Source organism: Bolinopsis microptera, chromosome 7, assembly GCF_026151205.1.
Source record: "Bolinopsis microptera isolate Bmic1 chromosome 7, MBARI_Bmic_1.0, whole genome shotgun sequence".
NCBI lineage: Eukaryota > Metazoa > Ctenophora > Tentaculata > Lobata > Bolinopsidae > Bolinopsis > Bolinopsis microptera.
Genome location: NC_087078.1, coordinates 12175062 through 12197139, shown reverse-complemented (window position 1 = coordinate 12197139; position 22078 = coordinate 12175062). Strand labels below are relative to the sequence as shown.

At 37.0% G+C, this 22078-nt stretch overlaps 1 protein-coding gene across 1 annotated transcript; it reads right to left on the bottom strand.

Annotated features, from left to right (window-relative positions):
- Positions 1–12: 12 nt before the first annotated feature.
- Positions 13–20418, bottom strand: LOC134817877 (amyloid protein-binding protein 2-like). Its single transcript, XM_063827238.1, has 8 exons — positions 20215–20418; positions 17447–17588; positions 16942–17288; positions 16575–16796; positions 11008–11296; positions 10680–10840; positions 2558–2767; positions 13–1547 (listed from the first exon to the last, which is right to left on the bottom strand). The coding sequence occupies exons 1-8, from the start codon at positions 20389–20391 to the stop codon at positions 1383–1385; spliced, it is 1713 nt and encodes a 570-aa protein (XP_063683308.1). The 5' UTR covers positions 20392–20418; the 3' UTR covers positions 13–1382.
- Between the last annotated feature and the right edge of the window lie 1660 nt (positions 20419–22078).

Below are 22078 nucleotides of genomic sequence, written 5' to 3'. Positions count from 1 at the left end.
ATTAAAATAAAATTTTTGTAATATATCATAGGAATGTGACACTTGACACATCGACCTTTTTAGTAATTGTCATTAGCCAGGATAACAGGCGTTGAAATCTTGATCGTTTGAAAAGTGTAAACTAGTTTTCCAATAAACAGTTCAATTAGGTTTACTATATTCGATTAAATTGTTATTGATATGAAACAAGAATAGTAACCGGGAAGATACGGAACAGATTGCTACCATCCTTGCTGTCTCCCCTTCAATCGGTTTAAACATGAATGCAATTTGCTACTTTTCTTGTAAGGAATGTAGCTTAACCACGAATAATGTTAATATTTTGTTAAAATACCGATTGAACTGCTTAATGTACTAATAGTATCTCTCGAGTTGAGTCAATAACATCATATAATTAAGCTCACACAACAATTTTAACAAGGTAGTAAAAACAAAAGGTTAAAACTGACGTTCATTTAACCAATTGCTACATTTAATAATAATAATTTAACTTTAAAAACAAAGCATAGCTTTATTTTACTTCAGTTTTAAAGCGTAAATAATAATAATCAATTATCGAAAACAATCTAAATTTATTACAAACAATCCAATCTAACACGAAAAAATTACATATTATTCATATTAGGAATGCGAAGATAAGGAAACAAACATCAAAAATTTTGAACAAATTTCAGGAAAATAGTTTTAACGTCAGTTTCTCTATCGTTAGTGGCTCAACTAAGTATATTATTAATGCTACAAATATGCACATTAGTTCGTCACTTGTCGTCACATATTTACACTCCTTATCGGCTACTTACTAGATTCTACTATTATTAAAGGAAAATATGAACGTGTATTACGCATGTTGTAAACTTTTCTAAAAAAACATTCACAACATCTGATTATAGTCAATTAATTGTACCAGGGTCTGCAACGGGTAAAATATTTGGAAAATTTAAAAATTATATCTATATTTTTATATTATCCGAATTGGTAATATTATACAAGACCCGTGGCACATAGCCCGTTTGTTTCATCACTTACAGTTTTTTACAAAACATTTTATTAAAAAACACGACATATAATTGAAAACCCAAGCCTTTTCCAAGAGTAACTTAAATCCAACCTTTCAAAACACACACTATATATTCTGTCACTCTGATGAAATTCAGTTGGTTCAGAACAGTTTCCTGCCCCATTTTACATCAACATTTACATTTTACATGAACTTTTTCACGAAATTCAACAAGTCAGAACCAACCAACCTCCACCACTATTCACACACTGTCTTAATTTATCACACACTACTGCACACTAGCACTGCAGATCCACACACCACACCACACACAAGCTGCCTGCGCTTTTACAGTCTCTGTTATTGTCTCTGTGTTAAAGGGACATCACTGAGTCTCCTCCACAAACACAGCCTTTAGCACCTGTTTAGTTGACTGCCCTGAGTGGGCAGCACTTGTAAGTGAGCTACCCGGAGTGGGGTTAGCTGAACCTGTCTGGCGGAGGTCTATCCAGTCTTGTAGCTTTATTAGGTACTTCATACACTCGTCCGACTGGGGAGGGGGTGCTAGTTTAGAAGGGGTGCTAGTTTAGAAGGGGGTGCTAGTTTAGAAGGGGGTGCTAGTTTAGAAGGGTGTGCTAGTTTAGAAGGGGGTGCTAGTTTAGAAGGGGGTGCTAGTTTAGAAGGGGGTGCTAGTTTAGAAGGGGGTGCTAGTTTAGAAAGGGGTGCTAGTTTAGAAGGGGATGCTAGTTTAGAAGGGGGTGCTAGTTTAGAAGGGGATGCTAGTTTAGAAGGGGGTGCTAGTTTAGAAGGGGGTGCTAGTTTAGAAGGGGGTGCTAGTTTAGAAGGGGATGCTAGTTTAGAAGGGGGTGCTAGTTTAGAAGGGGGTGCTAGTTTAGAAGGGGGTGCTAGTTAAGAAGGGGGGTGCTAGTTTAGAAGAGCATTTTAGTCAACTATAGATCACTTTTAGGTAAATCCTACATATTCTTAATAATATAATATAATAATATCGTATTATAACATTTAAATTAAATGATACCATTATATTCTGTAGTAGTAACAGTACATAATGAGTGTATTGGAAGAATAGTGTCCCCGACTTAATCGTCAAAACATTTCACATATACTATCACATGGAAACACTAATATAAGAATAGGGCTCGGAATTCCCATATTCGTAACTTAATTATGTCGCGTGAAATCGTTACAGGAAGATCGCTCTAATTTTTTCGATTGCGGCTAACTGTCAGACACCGCAATAGAAACAGTGTTAGAATGCACATTTTTATTCATGTGGCGTCAATTTAATTGATAAAATCTTCAAATTAACGACACTTGATAGATTTGACTTTTATCTTTCGACCATTGTGGTTGTATAATGTGCATAATATACACAAGCGTCAAATAATTGTCTTATAAGTTTACGTTAATATATAATTAATATATAAAATATCCCCTATAAATACTATAAATACTCTACGGTACGATGAACATTGTATAACGTATAATATTTCAATAGATTGCCCACATACTGAACTAAGTTATCCGTGGAATGTGTCCTACCTGATTGGTAGCAGTATAAAGGTAAATAAGACCCCGGTAATCGTACTCCAACCCACTGAAAGCAGGCCCGAACATCTTGAGCGCAATATCTATAGAGCGCAGGTAGAGCGGCAGTGCGTCGTCAAAACGCCGCATGTCATAGTTGTAGAGACTCGCTAAGTGGCCCAGAGACAGTGCCAGCTCAAAGTTATCCGGTCCGAGCAGGGATTCCTGGTGAAAATTATCATAAAATTATCATAATTACAGGTGGGTTATCTTAATTATACCGATTATCATGGGGGAGGTGAGCACAGCAGAGCACAGTTTTTATTAAAATATCAGGATAATGGATATTGTCACATTAAAGTAAGTTAGTAACTAAATAACTGAGAGTTTATGGCGATATTACAGACCCAGTGGATATGTTAATTGGAAAGAATGTATTATTTTATAACGTTAAGACATTTTATTGTTGTAAAATAGTGGGAATTTTAGACCTTAAATTTTTATTGTTTCATGAATTACTAGCGTATCCTCTAAAAAACCTAAGATTTACGACCATTAGGCAGCAAATAACCTCGTGGACCACGAGGTTACTTGCTGCCTAATGGTCGTAAATCTTAGGTTTTTTAGTCGTGGTTTGTCCACAGAACTTCCTGGATTTGAATTCTAATGATGAGTGAGAACAGGACACCTTCAATACTTTCTGGATGCATGAAACAGTAGTCTTAAAGCATGAAACAGTAGTCTTAAAGCATGAAAAATATTCTTAAAGCATGAACAATAGTCTTAAAGCAGGCTAAGTGCGCCGAAAGGTCCAACTTCCAACATGGTACCAGCGTAACAGACAATAGCTCACCGGTTTTAACAAAATAAAAAGTGTTTAAAACGTCTCCAGCAGGACCGTTCCAGGGTCATGCAGGTCCACCAGTCTATATATTTTACCACGTACGTGTGTTCCAGTGTACCTATACTAGTGATATAAAGATACCCAGGAACCTGATGTGAAGTCAGTGAAGTACAGCTGGACACTGCTACTAGTTGCGCTAGACTTCTCCGAATAATTTCAACACGTTGGATCTGTTGAGTGGTATCGCTATTGTTACACCTGACGACGCGTTGCGGCGAAAATCGGCAGAAAAAAACGAAAGTAAAGAAAGAGAAATAACGCGTCAAGTCTGGAAGAAGATATGAAATGACGATAGTTCTTTGTCTTTCACAATTCAGCGATAAGTAAGCATATTAAGCATATATGTCAGCGAATATCCTAAGAGGTATTACTATTAGCACGACTAGTTTGCAGACAGTGCGTGTTAACGTGGAAGTCTGGTGGAAGTAGGTGAAGTGTAGAACGTGGTAAAGTTAACACTTCAGTACCCCGTTAATAAGTTACAGACTGGGAGTTATTGGCAAGTTGTCTGGTCACGTGACATTCTTTAGGATAGTTAGTCACGTGATCTGACAAACTTTAGAGTTCAGGGGGTAATGTTAATACTAGAGAATTTTGTCTAGAAAATGTTCGTCAGTTGAGTATTGGAAACATGAAAGTCTAGTCGACAGAAAGAAACAAGCTGATATCTAAATTTGGCTCTCGCTTTTTATTTTTGGGCAGCCACCTCACCCTCCACCCAATTTAGTAAGCTGATTTAACAGTCTGCAAGTCTCTTTAACGCTCCGTACTCTAATTATAGTTTCCGCAGCTCTAGGGCGTAGGCAGTAGCCGGATCAAAAACTAGAGTGAATCAGGTTCAGGAAGTATCTGTATATTTACTACAATATATCTTACAAACTGGGGATTTTTACACGAGAATTCAGCCAAGTGCGACTTATCCTCCCATATCCAAAAAATTTTTAATTTCCTACATTCTCAATTTTTTCGTTTTCTGTGGCCCACTCGCTTCGCTCGCATAAAAAGTCTTTGTATTCGCGCGGTTCAAAGATTTTTCATGGCGGATTCCAGATTCTCAATTTTACTTTTTTAGGGCCCGGAATGCTTTTTAATAGATAATCCTAGGTTACTTTTGGGGGCGAAGCCCCCGAAAATTTTGGAAATTTAAACTAGATTTGGCCTCCTGGAACGAATCTGACAATGGAGAACGATTTTAGCATACTATTTTCTGTTTTCAATTTTTATTGGGATAAATTGTCTGGATTCTAGAATCCCTAAACACTTGGCTCAGACCCTGGTCCAGACCCTGTATTTTCTGCACTCAAGTCAATGTTTGACGTTACTTTAGTTGTATCACGTGCTTTCTGAAAACTGTTACATGCGATGTTTTAACGATAAATACGGGATTTTAAATTTTGCTCATACTTAAAGCTCTTGATCAGTTTTATAAATTCTGAGTCAAGATCAATCCAAGATATGTATATTTAGCAAAGTGATACCTAACTAGGATCAGGAGCATGTAAAGATAATTCATGCAAAAATGATTTCCACCCGATTAATGTCTTAATGTGATAGCTACCTCAACTTAGGTTGATTCGGTATGAATTCATAGGGCTGATGCCCTGGGTGACACCTCTTAAAATGAACTTTTAGATTATCGGCTCGAGTACAAACTTCTTTGCATATACCGCATTGGACCTCGGATTTAGACTTGAACTTTGGACGATTCATGATAAATAGGAAGTTCAACAACCCAATGTAAGCAACAAAAGCAAGCGGGCAGAGCGACTAATTAAAAAACTAGAAAAAGTCCAATTCTCACGCCCATTCTAGCATCATCGTACAGATTAGTTAAAACGCCCTGTTTTTCTGATATTTTCTCACGCCACACGAATTTGGGCTGGGTGTGTGCAGTGTGATACACACATTGAAGACGTGATGTGTATATCTATTGCTACTGCTTGCCAATACAGATATCGGGTGACACTGTAGACATATCCGGTTTCATAGACTAGATAAGTAGATAGTAAAATGTAAATAAAGTAATAATGACAACTATTTATGTCGTATACGCGAAAATGCCCCAATAATTAGCATCTGGTTAGTGGTTACTTGATGCACAGATTTTGTAGCTAATAGCAACAAACTTTGGTCTGTGAAACGAAATTTGATAGACTGGATCAGTGGATCCCTGACTGAGGACATTTAAATAACGGTCCAGCAACTTTTAGTCTGCTCTTTCACTTAAATTCCTACTGAAATATTATCGAAAATTTTCAGAGTTGGCTCTAGAATTTCCTACTTTTTGTCAAAAATTTCCTACTTTTAAAAATTTCCTACATTCTTAGAATGCGAGAATGCGGGTTTTTGGATATGGGCTTATCCTTATGTTAAAGTCTCCTTACGAGACTTTATCTTTACCTCAGCATAAAAACTATATGAATCGGAGCGAAAGAAATTAGGCACTGATTTTAGAGCTTCTAGGAATGTTGGCTACTAGTTACTACTATATAATAATACCAGGATTTCAAGGTTTAACTTTTTGAGGTGCAAAATTGCTCCTCCTTCAGAGCCGGTAAAAACAGAACCTTTGTTGTTTTTCGTGACCGCGTGGAATTTTATCTCATGAGAATAATATGCTGGGGTTTGGAACTGATGGTCAGAAAAGGTCAAGACAGATGTGTGGTTCACTATACTCACTGTAAGATTTGTCAGTTCATGTCCTTAATAATTCCGTGCTCATATGAATCTTAACCTCACGTTAATGGTTGATCATTACAACGCCAAATATTTACGTCATATTTCACTTCTATTACATAGAACAAATGTTTGTTGTTGAAGCAGGACATTGTCATGTCTCCATGACAATATAATATAAATTACAACTTATCACGGCAGATTGTAATAGTGAGGTTACTGTTACCGTAATCAATTATTATATCATTAATAAATTATTAATTCACATTCACACCCTTATATATTAAATTATTAGTGACGTTATATGGCTGCAGTTCGTGGCTACTTGTACATTATACAATGTGTTATGATGAGATAATTGGTAAGTAGATGTGCCAAGGTAAAAGAACATCTGTTAAATGGGCAACTTGCCCACTTTCCCTGTCAAATAAACATTCCCAAGATATTCCTGACACATTCCGAACTTTTTCAGACTAACTTCACAATTCCTTAAGGGGGGGGGTCAATGGGTATTTTTTTGTGAAACTTGATTTCGAGATAGTAGTTGACCAACAAACTAGGACCAGTGACCGAACTTTTGAGGGGGTCCCGGACCCCAACCGCCAAACGGTGCGCGCAGGGCAGCCACGCCCATATTTGGTCCAAATTAGGCCCAATTTAGCCAAATACCCTGAACATGCCCAAAACCCAGGTTTATGGTGCTCTACTTGTAGCTAGTGGTCTCCTGAACTCGTATATGAAATTTCATCAAGATTGGACAAAAAATGACTGAGTTATGAGCCAAAAACCATATGCCCATATTTGGGCATACGCACCAAATTTGGTAGATTTCGTCCCATAAATTGGTCAAATATCAATATTTTTGGATGAGACTTACTTTATATGAAAGGTAAGCCTAAACTACATATTCTCTGTAAGTTATAGCTTTATATCTGTTTAAATGTGGATACTAAGGCGAAAAAACCACAAAAAATGAACTAAATTGCCCATATCTCGGTTCGCGATATTCGCGGAATTGATCTCACCAAAATTGTAACAACTCAATCAGTTTTCAAAATTTTTGCATGAAATTTTTGAAATCGACTCGAAATCGCATTTCGACCTTATTTTAAGAACGGATTTTTGATTTAGGCCTCAAAAAAAATTTGGCGGCCAAATTCTGAATTTCTGTAATATAATTTTGGAATTTGGCCGCCAAATTTTTTTTGAGGCCTAAATCAAAAATCCGTTCTTAAAATAAGGTCGAAATGCGATTTCGAGTCGATTCCAAAAATTTCATGCAAAAATTTTGAAAACTGATTGAGTTGTTACAATTTTGGTGAGATCAATTCCGCGAATATCGCGAACCGAGATATGGGCAATTTAGTTCATTTTTTGTGGTTTTTTCGCCTTAGTATCCACATTTAAACAGATATAAAGCTATAAATTACAGAGAATATGTAGTTTAGGCTTACCTTTCATATAAAGTAAGTTTCATTCAAAAATATTGATATTTGACCAATTTATGGGACGAAATCTACCAAATTTGGTGCGTATGCCCAAATATGGGCATATGGTTTTTGGCTCATAACTCAGTCATTTTTTGTCCAATCTTGATGAAAATTCATATACGAGTTTAAGGGACCACTTGCTACAAGTAGAGCACCATAAACCTGGCTTTGGGCATGTACAGGGTATTTGGCTAAATTGGGCCTAATTTGGACCAAATATGGGCGTGGCTGCCCTGCGCGCACCGTTTGGCGGTTGGGGTCCGGGACCCCCTCAAAAGTTCGGTCACTGGTCCTAGTTTGTTGGTCAACTGCTATCTCGAAATCAAGTTTCACAAAAAAATACCCATTGGCCCCCCCCCTTAAATAATTGGAATATAAATAGTTGGGGTGCGGTGGACATGATGACATCTTCTCTAAAACTCATGACAATTGATATTCATTGTTTTGATGTCATGTGAGGGTTTTAAACAGTATGTAGCATGAGATCACGTGACGAGAAAACACCGTCACGGGAGTCTAGCTGCATGACCATGAGTAATGAAATGTGTTTAACAAGAAGAAAGAGTAACGTGAAATCATGTGCTCGTGTTAGAAACAGCAAACAAAATATTGTGGATATTTGGAAATTTATCATCGAAAACATGCTCTAAATTGAGACTCGTTGGCGAGGAAGCGCAAGCATTGATGAGTAATATTATAAACAAATGACGGTTAAATATTCCGACAAGGTTTATTAATTATTGTTACAGTATCAAAGCAGACACAACCAGATCAAATCAATCCGATAGTGCAGTGTCAATTGAGCTTGCTACAGTTGGGGGTGATGCAACGACCATTAATGACCATTAATGACCATTAATGACCATTAATGACCATTAATGACCATTAATGACCATTAATGACAATGTCAGTTTTGCCAAAATTTCGAATACTGACATTAATGGTCATGTTTTTTTCCGCACTTCCTGGAACAAGAAGGACGGACACGAGGACCACTTAGAACCTACCTAAAGTTAACTAACAATAAGTAGACGGTACTTTACGTCTTGGAAGAGGATGAAAAGTTAATTTTACAACTTTCTCAAACACTGATATTACTACATATTACAACTAACCCAATTATACCATAACAACAACGTTCTCCCAATCTAAACTTATTATTGAACCATCCTGGGTCTTCACCCAACACTGGGAAGACATATCGTGCTCAATACAGATCGCCACCGCAGGTCTTCTCTCTCCCGACCGAGCATTTCCTTTTCTTTGTGATGCTTTAGATGTCTTAACAGATATAGAAAGCACTTTGCCCTGCACAACCGTGCGCCTTCTTTTTTCATCCTTGCCTGTTATGAGTATACCAGTTATTGTTCCACCAACTTGCACCTCTTGAGCGTTGCATAGCTCTGGTTCTGCTAAACCTTTACAGACTGGGCGATACAACCCAATACTTGTATCCAAGGCAAGACCAAAAAATCTTTTCCTTCGGCTTTTCGCACCAAAGTTGGTCTTGCCTTGGTTACAATATTTGGTCACGACCTTAGTGGAGCTATCAACCAGCTCTTCGTCCTCATAATCAGAAAAATTGTCTTCACTCTCATGGTCTGATTCATCATCTGATTGTTGTTCACTACCATATGAGAGTGGAAATTGGAGACTCCGCCGTCTTTCAGAAATAACATTTCCATTATCACCTGAAAGATACGAACTTCCATAACTAGAAGAGGAAACAAAGAGTTCCTCTCCAATCTTGGATCCTCTTTTTAAGCTTTGGATTATAAGGTTACTCATCTTGACCGAACCTCCAAAATCAACAGCAATCTTTTTCTCTGGATGTTTGCTCCACTCAGAACGAAAGAGTGTCTTCCCCGGGTATGAGCGGTTTTATGAACACTTGTACCACATTCAACATCAAGCGTATTCTCCACCTCTAATAGTCGGTTGTAACGACCCATGGCTTCAGGGACTCTTGTAGAGTCGATTTGTGTGCGTCTACCGGAGTGCCGTCCAACCCTGATTCGAGCGAAGAGTTGTTCATTTTGATCAGACGATAAAAACCACGGTACTACTGGTGCTTTGGGGTGATTACAAATCAAGTCGACAAAATACAAGACAAGTCCGTTAGCTGCGGATATTAAGTCTTTGAAGCTTTCTCTAGTTATGAAGTTCTCGCTGGTATTTAATTTCTTCGAGTGTTCTCCCCACAGAGTGAAGAACCTGAAAACAGTCCACGCATTTTCAGCTCTTTCTGAAACAGTCAGCGATTTGTCATAAAACGCTGCCAGGAGCAAAAACCCGGCCTTAAGATAGGCCGAGAGGCTCAGAAATCCTGCTTGTTTTAGAACATCCCATTTAGCCGTTAGCTCTGCAGCACACTGCGGGTTTTGTCTATCAGAGTGCTGCAGAGTTGTAAGGGATACAGAGTCTCTGAATTCTTCACTTTCCGTAGCGAGTTTAAGAATCATCCCCCAGTTTAGGGTGAATTTCGTGTCTTCGATCGAATCAGAATCGGCCATTATGATGAATCTAGTACTGAGGTAATGGAGACAGTTAACCAGTTTTTTCAACTCATGACAGATGTCCTGCATGGGAAAGTCTCCTGTTTTGTTGAAGTAAAATACTGGCGGGTACTCCCACTTCGACAGCTCGCTCTGACTGGCTGTTTTGATCCGTTCATCTGTATTGACCTAAGCCGCTGATCTCCGTACGAAACATGATTTCTCCCCTCAATTAGTCAAGGCTACTGCCAGATATTTCAAAATTTGAGATATCTTATGACCATTAATGACCATTAATGACCATTAATGACCATTAATGACCATTAATGACCATTAATGACCATTAATGACAATGTCAGTTTCGGAAAAATCTCAAATACTGACATTAATGGTCGTTGCATTACCCCCCTACAGTTAACAGTACAAATATTGACGGGCGACTAATTTTGGCCCTTAGTTTAAGATTTTTAGCCGGGCCCACACTCAGAACTGCTATCTCCAACACTACTTATTCTTGCGGTATAAACATTCCTTATTGGTCATAAGAGTACCCCAAGATGCACTACACTGACCTTTATCTTGATAGCTCTACGATGCATCTTCTCAGCAGGTTTGTACATCTTCATGCTCTGATAAAGTCTCCCCAGGTTACCGTAGTGTTTTGCTGTCTGGATGTTGTCCTCCCCCAGCACAGACCGACACAGCTTCAGTGACTTGTTGTGCAGTTCTTGGGCTGGGTCAGAGTTTATTAGTTGTTTTTATTAACTTTTGTATTGATCAAAAGAATAATAAGCTCTAATAACCAACAAAAAAAGGCACCCAATAACAATTCTCCTATGAAATTAAGCTAATGAAATACTGTCAGAATTTATTCTGAAGTTAAAACTTCAATAATCTCACCTTCTCTTAACAGTCTCTCCTTCTTCCTAGAACTCGTCTCATCGAACGCGAGCTCCTCCAGGATCAGGGCACGCAACCTGCTCGTGCTGGCGTGCAACAAATGATCCGGATCCAGCAGTTTGTTAACAATGCGCACGCTAATGTTGCTGTGCGCTAGTGATTTCTCATAGTTCCCGTAGTTGTAGTCGTAAACGTAGGTTGCGTAAGCTAGGTCTTCGTGTGCTACTGCTGTCTTGATGTTATTCTCTCCGAACACTTTGTCTATTATATCTACTGCTTTCATGTACACCTGATTAAATTATAATTAATTAAATTATAATTACAATTAAAGAATTAACAAGCTGAAGAATGTTATCCACACATGTTGACCACAATTATTAGATGGTTTATGTGGAAAGGTTGTTTATGATTTAAAGACTGTAGTTACAGTAGGCTTTGCAGGTGTTGCTGTGTTGTGTAGGTGTAGCAAATGGGGTGGAGACTGGAGAAGGTTACAATACAATAATTACAGGAACTTTACTGTCTACATTATTCATACAGCGTCGTTAGTCTTTGTTAAAAGTCTTATTCTCTAGAGATAATTAGATCTAATTACAGTACGCATAGTTTGACATACAGGACAGATAGGGTAGATAAGAAGCGTGTCAGAAAGAAAAGTCCGTTCATCCTCCAGCTACCCCCAGTCCGACAACCAGGACAAATTTAGATACAATTCGGTAAATCAAAGCAAATATTTCAATATTAAAACTAGTTCACTTGGGCTTTGATGTGAATGATTTTTTAAAAAGCAGTCACGTACCCAATACGCATACAGTTACAGTCCTGACGTGAGTGTTCATGGTCCCTAATCCTGTTTACCCTAGCTCCAGAATAGTTAAACAAGTAATAACACAGATACATGCTGTGTTAGTTGAGCTTACTTTTAGCAATATTTATTTGTTGTAAATATTATGTTGGTTTGGGTATATCGAAAGCAGGCGTAACTGAATTTTAAAATTATCTTTCGGCAAACTTAAACTGCAAATATAATGTTTTACACTGCAGGTTACCCGCTACTGGTCGAGGGTTGAACATTTCAATATAGAATTTTATTTCTTTAATACAAAATTGACAGTTACGTGCGGAATTTCAAATTTGACTGTCATACAAAATTTTTAATCTAAATTTTAATAAAAACGAACTTAATAAAATAACATATTTTTAAAATTTATAACGTAGTGTTAACATTGCAGACCTGTTAGTATGGGAGTAATGTTAGACTTAGAGCGTGTTAAAAACATTATACAGAGTCACACTTCAGTGCCGTATTGGTGCCGTACAAGTGCCGTGAAGGTGCTGTATTGGTGCCGTGAAGGTGCCGTATAAGTGCCGTGAAGGTGCTGTATTGGTGCCGTGAAGGTGCCGTATTGGTGCACCGTATTGGTGCACCGTATTGGTTAACTTTCATTTGTGTAAATATTCTTGAATCAGAGATTCAGTTTTTAGATAAATAACTTTTATTCTTCCCCGACTAACTCAGCCTATGAAAATCTATAACCATAGTCTAGAAAATATCTTCTCATTTTGGTGTTCTCGCATTGAGGCGACAATAAGTCATGAATATATGGGGGAACGTTTAGCTGGAACGGTCCAGAAATTCATCACCTTTAATACTAAGAAGCCCTAAAATGACGTAATAGCAATTAGCGAGCACGGCGCAATAACTCTTGTAGTAATAATTATGTCCTTGCAAAATTATTAATGCCTACAATTGCCTACATCTTCGTTGGCTGTTACCCGTGCTATTCAATGCTTTATGATATAATATAAAGCGCATTGGGCATACTATTCAAATTGTATGATGCCATTAAGACTTTAGTATATATATTATCATGTCTACCCACATAATAATTAAGGTAATTGTCCGGTATGAGGACACAAGGAAGCTTGTTATCAGTAATTGTCAACTTTTTACCACTCTTAACTATATGTGGTTGGACGCACTAGGCGGACAAATTAACAGACAAAAGATATGAATCGGAACGCAGAGTCAATACAATAATTGTCGATGATTATTTATAATATTTAACAGCAACTCAGAATTTGGACATTTTGCAGCTACAACCACTGATCCTGAACTTTTATAATTTAATAGTTGGCTTATATACCTGAATACTGTTGGGGAAATGAACCATATTTATTTGAACACGTGACAGAGATTCATTGTTTCGCTTTATTTAAGCGTAGTAAGATTATTTAAATGACACGCTTACAAGTGCCCAGAATCAAGATGAAGCTGCAGGTTGCAGCTCACTGAGAGGTTGCAGGTTGCAGCTCACCGAGAGCCTCTCAGGAATCTATTTAAGGTAAAGAGTGTAAGCCTGTTTTACCGGATTGCTGTTCATCGCTTAAGTAATCGAATTTGTGGGAAGTAGATACAGCTATAGTGTCCAGTAAATACAGGTAAATATAGGTGACCCACCTCCTCTAGACTAGTGCACGAGCGGCAGTTCTGAGTAACTAATACAATAGTGGTATGGTGAGTAGGAATTCAAGATAATTGGTAACTGGTACAGAATCTCTGCTGCTCCAATTAACACGATATTATGTCGGTCGCAAGAATTTCAGCTATGTTTAATGCTTTTACACGGCAATATCAAAGAATATCTCCAGATGTTTCTATAATAGGAATTAGGATGTAAAATTGTACGAGGAAAAATCCTGCTTAACTCGTAATCTAATAATATTTACGTTATTCAATTTTGAAACCAAGCCCACAGAAGCTCACTAGAAGAATGTTATCACACGGATACACCCTACTGAGATCCTGTTTTACCAGATTTAGAAGAAACTGGTAGAAGGAGAGCTGCATAAAAAGAGAGAGCATTTTGGTTGTTACGTCGCAGTATCAAGTTTACAGGGTATTATTGTATGTACTATTTGGATCCATCATTGTAACCTATTAAATGTGTATGCAGCCATTTAGCTTTCGCAATGATTCGATAAATGAAACGATTGTTTTGTTCCCGTTTATTGCGACATAACAAGGAAAAGGATCTTATCAGGATACTTTTGTTCTACTGATTGTTTTGTTCTACTCAATGTAAGGATCTGAATTAGGACCTCCCAGTAAACTATTGATGACATATTACGTCTCTGTACTTACTACAACCCGGTATACTATTGTCTTACATCAGTTCTAACCAATAATTATCTCCTCAATCTTGCTAATCTAAGGCATAAACACAAAGCAATTGATAGTGTCACCACCTATCACAATATAACGTTATCCATCAAATGTGACACAATGTCGCTATATTAGCTGTTGTTGTGACTTGTGATCAACTGTGTGTAAATACATGGGTGTGACTACAGTTTGATTACAGTTTGATTACAGTTTGACTACAGAGGTTTACTAGAGAATTTGATTAAAGTTTGATTAAAGTTTTACTACAGAGTTTGACTACAGAGTTTGACTACAGAGTTTTACTTCAGCACTATGAATTACCCACAGTTATAATCAGATTATGTTAGAAAAACTAGGATGAGAATATTATAGCGGACATATTGTCAGAAAGAAAGAATATTCTTTGCAGGACGTGGCCCTGTTAAACAAGTAATAAAATATTATACATGTAATTCAATTTGAATGGCAAGCTCATAAGAAAAGCAGCAAAATCCGGTAACACCAGGATCCGTTTACTCAGATCCTGTGTGACCTGCTTTTGAAGAAGTACAGTGAACTGCAAAATAAGGAGGGTGGCATGGGTGCATTTCAATTAAAAGTTTGTTAACTTGATGTAGGTTTTGTTATTCTGTAGAACTTGAAACTTATCACCTTATGTCAATGTGTCTGGTGTTAATTTACACATATATGTATTGATACATGTCCTTTCATAAACTTTGGAAGACCTTAGACCGCTACATAACAAGAGAAATAGTAGAAATAGTAGAACTAGTAGAAACAGTAGAAATAGATCATGGATACTGATAAACTTTGTAAACGGCAGTAAGGCATAGTACGAGAGTGTTGGTAGTACGGGAGTGTTGCCCAATTATCAAGAGTCAACTACACTAACTACAGTAAATAACATATCCTTAACACTTTCATCGCAAGAACAAAGATCGTTGGAGCTGAGGTTTCAAAGCAGCATTCTTCTTCTCAACATATTTGCTACAATAAGCTTTTATATTTGTCTATCACACTTCTTCTAATAGGTGTCCTAACTTTCTAATAGATTGTAGATCGTGTGTAAAATTTGAAGTGAACTAATTCTGGCTAATACATCAATTATTGATGCTCAAAGAATTTGATGAATTTCGGGTAGAGCTCGATGAAACCCTATAGAACTAAAATTAGGAGCTTTACAGGCTTTCGTTAGTTTCGTTATTACCATGGAATGTGCCTAATTAGATTTAATGGGAATAATAAGTGGGAGACGATTCACAAAATTGTTTACACTCAGACAATATTTGTAACATAATATATTTGTAACATAACATATTTGTAAAATAATATATATTACAATCTTTTGAACCGAAATTGTAGAAGTAATTTGGAACCGAGGTGTCATGGGCACGCATTCGCCGAATGAGAATCAATACAAATATTTGGATCATTCGTCACACTTGAGTAACATCACAGATAAATCTTTATACCTAATACATTCAATATTTATCACACCTCACCATTTGAGATTTATATTATCATACTACAGTCTACAGACAAATCGATTTACCGACACAACCCACTCACAAAGGATTTTTTACATTTTTGTGTGTCCTTTATTATATTATGCCTGTCCAAATTTTCCACGTTTCTTAAGGCCACTTTTTGCCACTTTTTATCTGATTATCTAATTACCAATTTAAGCTTTTAAATTGTAAGCTGGTTTTGTCGGTAAATCGATTTAATCAGACGATTTGACTGTACTATAATAATTATTAATTACGCATATTATTATGCGTAATATTTGATAATAATCAATGATTAAAATTACAACCTCACTCTTTATTATGTATTAAATAACTTATTTACAGACAACTACAGGTAGACTAGTCTAGACAGTATAATATATATAATACCTTATAACTACATTACATTAGTCACTATGATCACTGAGCTTAGTAAGCAAGTAATACAATCGATGAATAAACGGGTAATACAGGAATAAACTGTCAAGAAGTTAGATGTCTTAAGGTCTCGTATTGCTTTACATAATATAGTAACCAAGGTTATTAATATAGTAACCAAGGAGATACGATGTATAGCATATTGTTGTAGAGTTAGAAACGGTGTTTTGACTGTTAGTTCATGACTAGGCTTAACTTCTGAGTCCTAGAGGTTGTCTATGATGTAATAGTGTCATAGAGGCAACTATTTCGAAAATTTGCATTGGACTACTAATAGCAAATGATTGTTTTACTGCACTTTATTGTGAATGATAACTGATCTACGAACATTTACAAATCATCACCATCTAGAAGGGCTTAAAAGTACGGATAAAAACCGAAAGGATTAAGGCTAAGCAATCAAACATTTAAGAAACTTTAATACCAGAAGAAATAAAATAGTTTGTGCTACTAACCTCAACGCACTGTGAAACAAGATCAAGGTGCAGTAAACAGAACCCGTAGTCTTGCAGTGTGTCTGCGTAGAGGGGGTGGTTGCTGCCGTAGAGCGAGCCAGCCAACTCCACCGCGTGTTTTATCAGTACCTCCGCGCACGTAAATCTGCGCGTATTGATGTAGACTTTAGCGGTGCGACGCAGGACTGTGATACAGGAGGCTGTGTTAAGGTTCTCGTTGACCTGGAGAAGGGATTATTATAATTGTAGAGTAAGCATTAATTTAACATTTCACTATAATGATTGATTTTACGATCGATTGTTTAACTCGGTATTTCATTACAATGTGAACCGGGTAAATATTCTACTCTTTAACTTTAAAACATACCTCGAGTAAAGCCCTGTCAGCCCAGTCATCTGCCTCCGCAAAGTTACTCAGACAATAGTGCCTGTATGCCTCTTCTGCATACAATAAACCAGCGTTGAACCGCTTGTCTTTTGACGTATCATAGAACGTACTCGCTTTTACAAATGCTTCCTTTGCTTTAGTAAACTTGCATTCCGCAATGTGTGTTGAAATGAGATGGGTAAGAACAACTAAAACGTTGTGTCTCTCTGATAATGGGTTCATCGTTTGGTAAAGATGGTTTAAAAGCTCGCCAGCAGCCTTGTGCCATCCACAGTCTATTAGGAACTCACACACTTTGATTAGTCTCGAGCTGTCCTTTTTCCCACCTGGAAAAGTTTGAGACGTGAAGTTCAATATTACATATTTCTTTGTTTCTATGTCATGAACGTTCTTTAACAATAGAACTGGTCTAGTTCACTGTCTGGTGTAAACAATATATAAATATACTATTGTAAATAGATAAACATGATATAATAAAGGCTACCTTGAATCGTCCCAGAAGTTTTTTCCTGAATAAACATTTTGGATATTTCGTTGTGGATTGGAATGTTGTTGTCGACTAAGAGACGTGTGCTTGTGTAAAGGTTTACGTCATAGTCCTTCGTTTCCACCAAGTCAAGTAACAGCTGAAAATTAAAGATTGATTAGGGATTACTAAATGTTGTTAATTGCCTTCTGTCTGTTATCGACATGATTTGCGATACCGCTCCACAGTGAACATATTGCTTCGATCCATAATTACAGCAAATAGACGTTAGAATAACTAGCAGGAACCCGTATAACCCTAAAATGGTTTCAAACCCAAGACTCAAGAGACTTAAATAATTATTACCTATTTAATTCGCGTTTTTGACACCACTTGGGGGTCCAAATTTTGGGCACTTAAATTTCTGTTCCTTGGCCAATTTTTTATTTTTTCATGCTGATGTGGAGGCCATTAAAGTATTTGACCCAGTAAAAAAAGTTTCAGTTCAAGTATATCTTTTAAGGTTTTTGCGGAAAGTCGCGTTAAAGTTGATGCCGTGGTGTCAGTAAAATGGTACGGATAAACACATATATAATATCGTCTCGCTTTATATATAATATAGTAAGATTGTGCAACTTCAATTGAGTTTTACTGTGTCCTTACGGTACTAGCATGCATCTTCAATAGGTAGGTTCAGTACTAGAGCCGGTGTACAGGACGAGGGAAACGTTACGTAACATTAACAGCAGGGCGAATATTTTAAACTACTGCAGCAGAAATTAGATCAGTGGGAATGTGAGGATGTTAACCCTGTAATCGAATGAGAAGGAAGTGTGAACCTTTCTAGCCAATAGGATCACAGTATTCTGTAGAGCTGACTATTCTACAAGGTCCTGCTTATTAGATTAGTTCAAGGATCCCTAGATTACCACTGGGACGCAAAGGTCACCAGTTATTTGTGTTTACTCCACAAATATACAGTTTTGAAATGAATAAACTTTAATTTTATCTACTGCAGAAACAATTAGATCGGTGTGGCTTTGATGATGTTAGCATCACTATCGAATGAGGAGAGAGTATGGAGCCCTAAATAGCCAATAGGGTTGCAGTACTCTGCAGAACGCCAGACACTAAATTGGAACTCATTGGATTACCATAAGAACACAAAGATGATCAGATTATATTACTACAGGAACGCAAAGGTGACCACTTAACAAGAGGATATACTGCAACAGTAGACACCCTTCCAGATAAGCCCACTACTCCTGGATACAGTGCAGAAAACTCTAACTCTATTACCGACTGGTGCAGTCAAGGAGGTGGTGCGCAGATTGCCTGATGATGCCTATTTCTAAACTTCTCAATAGGTTCAAAAGTTAGGTTCAGTATTAGAGCTGATCTACAGGATGAGGGAAACGTTACGTAACAATAACAGAAGGGTGAATGTTTTAAACTACTGTAGCAGAAATTAGATCGGTGGGAATGTGATGATTTTAACCCCGTAATCGAATGAGAAGGAAGTGTGAACCTTTCACTAGCCAATAGGATCACAGCATTCTGTAGAGCTGACTATTCTGCAAAGTCCTGCTTGTTAGATTAGCTTTAAGTTCAAAGCTCCCTAGGTTACCACAGGGACGCAAAGGTCACCAGTTATATGCGTTTATTAAACGAAAATTATAATAATAATAAGGACACATTGCAGCAGAAATTAGATCAGTGGGAATGTGATGATGTTAACCCCGTAATCGAATGAGAAGGAAGTGTGAACATTTCTAGCCAATAGGATCACAGCATTCTTCAAGGCTGAATATCCTGCTAAGTCCTGCTTATTAGATTACCTTAGTGTTCAAAGCTCTTACCACTGGGACGCAAAGGTCACCAGTTACATGTTTTTATTCTACAAATATACAGTTTTGAGACAAATGAACTTAAATTTTATCTACTGTAGAAAATATTAGATCAGTGTGACTGTGATTATGTTAGCCCAACTATAATCGAATGAGGAGAGAGTATGGGGGCCATAAATTGAAACCAAGTCTCAGAACTTATTGGATTGCCATAATAACACAAAGATAATCAGATCACCACAGCTAGAGGAACGCAAAGGTCACCGCTTAACAGAAGAATGAGGAGAGCTGCTCTGTCTTGTTCAGTATAATATCAGCTGAATTTTAGCACCAGTGACTGTGTTCCTGACATATGCTATGACCACTCTAAAGCTGATAATAGTAAAATATCCTCTGAAAACTGGTGCCTGGTATAGTGAAACAAATTTTAGTGAAACAAAACACACAATCTGTTCTTATTTGTGGCTTCTGGTGCTTGGATGCTACACTCCATTACTAGAATTACATATAATACTAGAAAGCCTGTGGTAACAGGGATGAAGCTAGTAGTATTCTTTGAAAGAAAGTTTTAATCGCATCAAAAAATATCCATCCCAACCAAAGATGCTGTCGATTTAAATGTTAAACACTTTAAACACAACGTAATTACCACAAAACCGATCAAAATGCCGTTCCAACAATCTTTGCACGTGTACGTGTGCATTACAACACTGTTGCTATGCAACCTTTTGGTTTTACCTAACTTCCTATTTTTTACCTAATTAATAATTTGCACGTGGGCGGTCATACATTGTACAAAGATAATTCTCTGAATTATAAGTAAGATGATTCTGCACTGCGTTGACAATGTATATATATATGTATATAAATGTCTAATATAATATAATATAAATTTCAATGATTAGCATTTAGGAGCATTAAGTCTTTAAAAATCAGTACCTGTGGATTCAGGAGCACCTGATGGATGATTGGTATCTCCTTGTTTTCTACACAGCATTCCAGGAAGTCAATGAGAAAATGCTTTGGTAGGGTGAAATCTTTTAAACTGGTGAAGTAGGTCCAGTGTTTTATTATGTTTTCAATACACAACCTCTGAAGTAGTTGAACCTGCACCATTACATAAGATGTGAAACACTGAAAACCCTAAAAATAGTGTCTTAATCAAAATGATGTAAAATATAAATCATTTATTATCATCACTATTATATCATTTATATATACTTACTAGAAAACCCGTGGTCACAGGGAGGAAACAAATAATATTTTTGAAATTCAGTTTTTATACTACAAAATATGCTGCCCATTAAAATGTAACCCGCCTGAACACAGCGTAATAACAACATTAACAATCAGAATTTCAATCCAAATTCTTTGAAAGTTTGTATCCGCATTACTATGCACATTTTTAATTTGCACATTATACATAGTTTTTACATACAAAGAGAAACTTTCGAATTATAATATGTAAGATAACAGGACAGAAATTATGGTCTTGATGGATTTTTTCCATCAAAAACAACCGCATATGATATATCCCTACATGTAAACATATGTGAGGTCGCTGGCTTTGGAATAACCTAATAAGGCAGCTCTAAACAGCGTAGACAATGTGACTGGGAGCTTATATGGCTCAACAGTCAAATACATATGAATTCTTATCATTTTCGTGCAGCATAACAGACTAATTCCGACTAGATCTAATTACAAAATGTCACAATATACAATCATGAATATCAATAGAAAAAAGGTATATACAAATAGTGCTTATTGGATGATATTTATAAAATATGATGATGATGATGATGATGAAAAACACAACGATATGGTGCCTGATGAAGCCTACTTCTAAACTTCTCAATAAGTTCAAAAGTTAGGTTCAGTAGTAGAGCTGGTCTAAAGGATGAGGGAAACGTTACGTAACAACAACAGAAGGGTGAATGTTTTAAACTACTGTAGCAGAAATTAGATCAGTGGGAATGTGATGATGTTAACCCCGTAATCGAATGAGAAGGAAGTGTGAACCTTTCACTAGCCAATAGGATCACAGTATTCTGTAGAGCTGACTATTCTGCAAAATCCTGCTTATTAGATTACCTTAGAGTTCAAAACTCTTACAACTGGGACGCAAAGGTCACCAGTTACATGTTTTTACAATTCTACAACTATACAGTTTTGAGACAAATGAACTTAAATTTTATCTACTGTAGAAAATATTAGATCAGTGTGACTGTGATTATGTTAGCCCAACTATAATCGAATGAGGAGAGAGTATGGGGCCATAAATTGAAACCAAGTCTCAGAACTTATTGGATTGCCATAAGAACACAAAGATAATCAGATCACCACAGCTAGAGGAACGCAAAGGTCACCGCTTAACAGAAGAATGAGGAGAGCTGCTCTGTCTTGTTCAGTATAATATCACACTACAAAAATGTCACACTACAATCATGAATATCAATAGAAGAAAAGGTATATACAAATAGTGCTTCTCATGTCTTATTGGATGATATTTATAAAATATGATGATGATGATGATGGTGAAAAACACAACGATATGGTGAAAAGCACAACACAAGATACAAGGGTAAGCAGTAAGTCTCTCCCGGAGTTAAAATTGTCTGAGGTGCATATCTCCTCTTCAGTATCCCTAAGCCAATCTGTATAATACTGTGCCAAGGCTTTGTTATACTAGTAAATTAGCTGTAGGGGGTTAGTCCTACCAGAGTGTGTATCACCTACCAACAAGCAGCTGCACTGCCGACAAAATGCAATTGCAAACAAAATGGGAGATTTGAAAAATTAG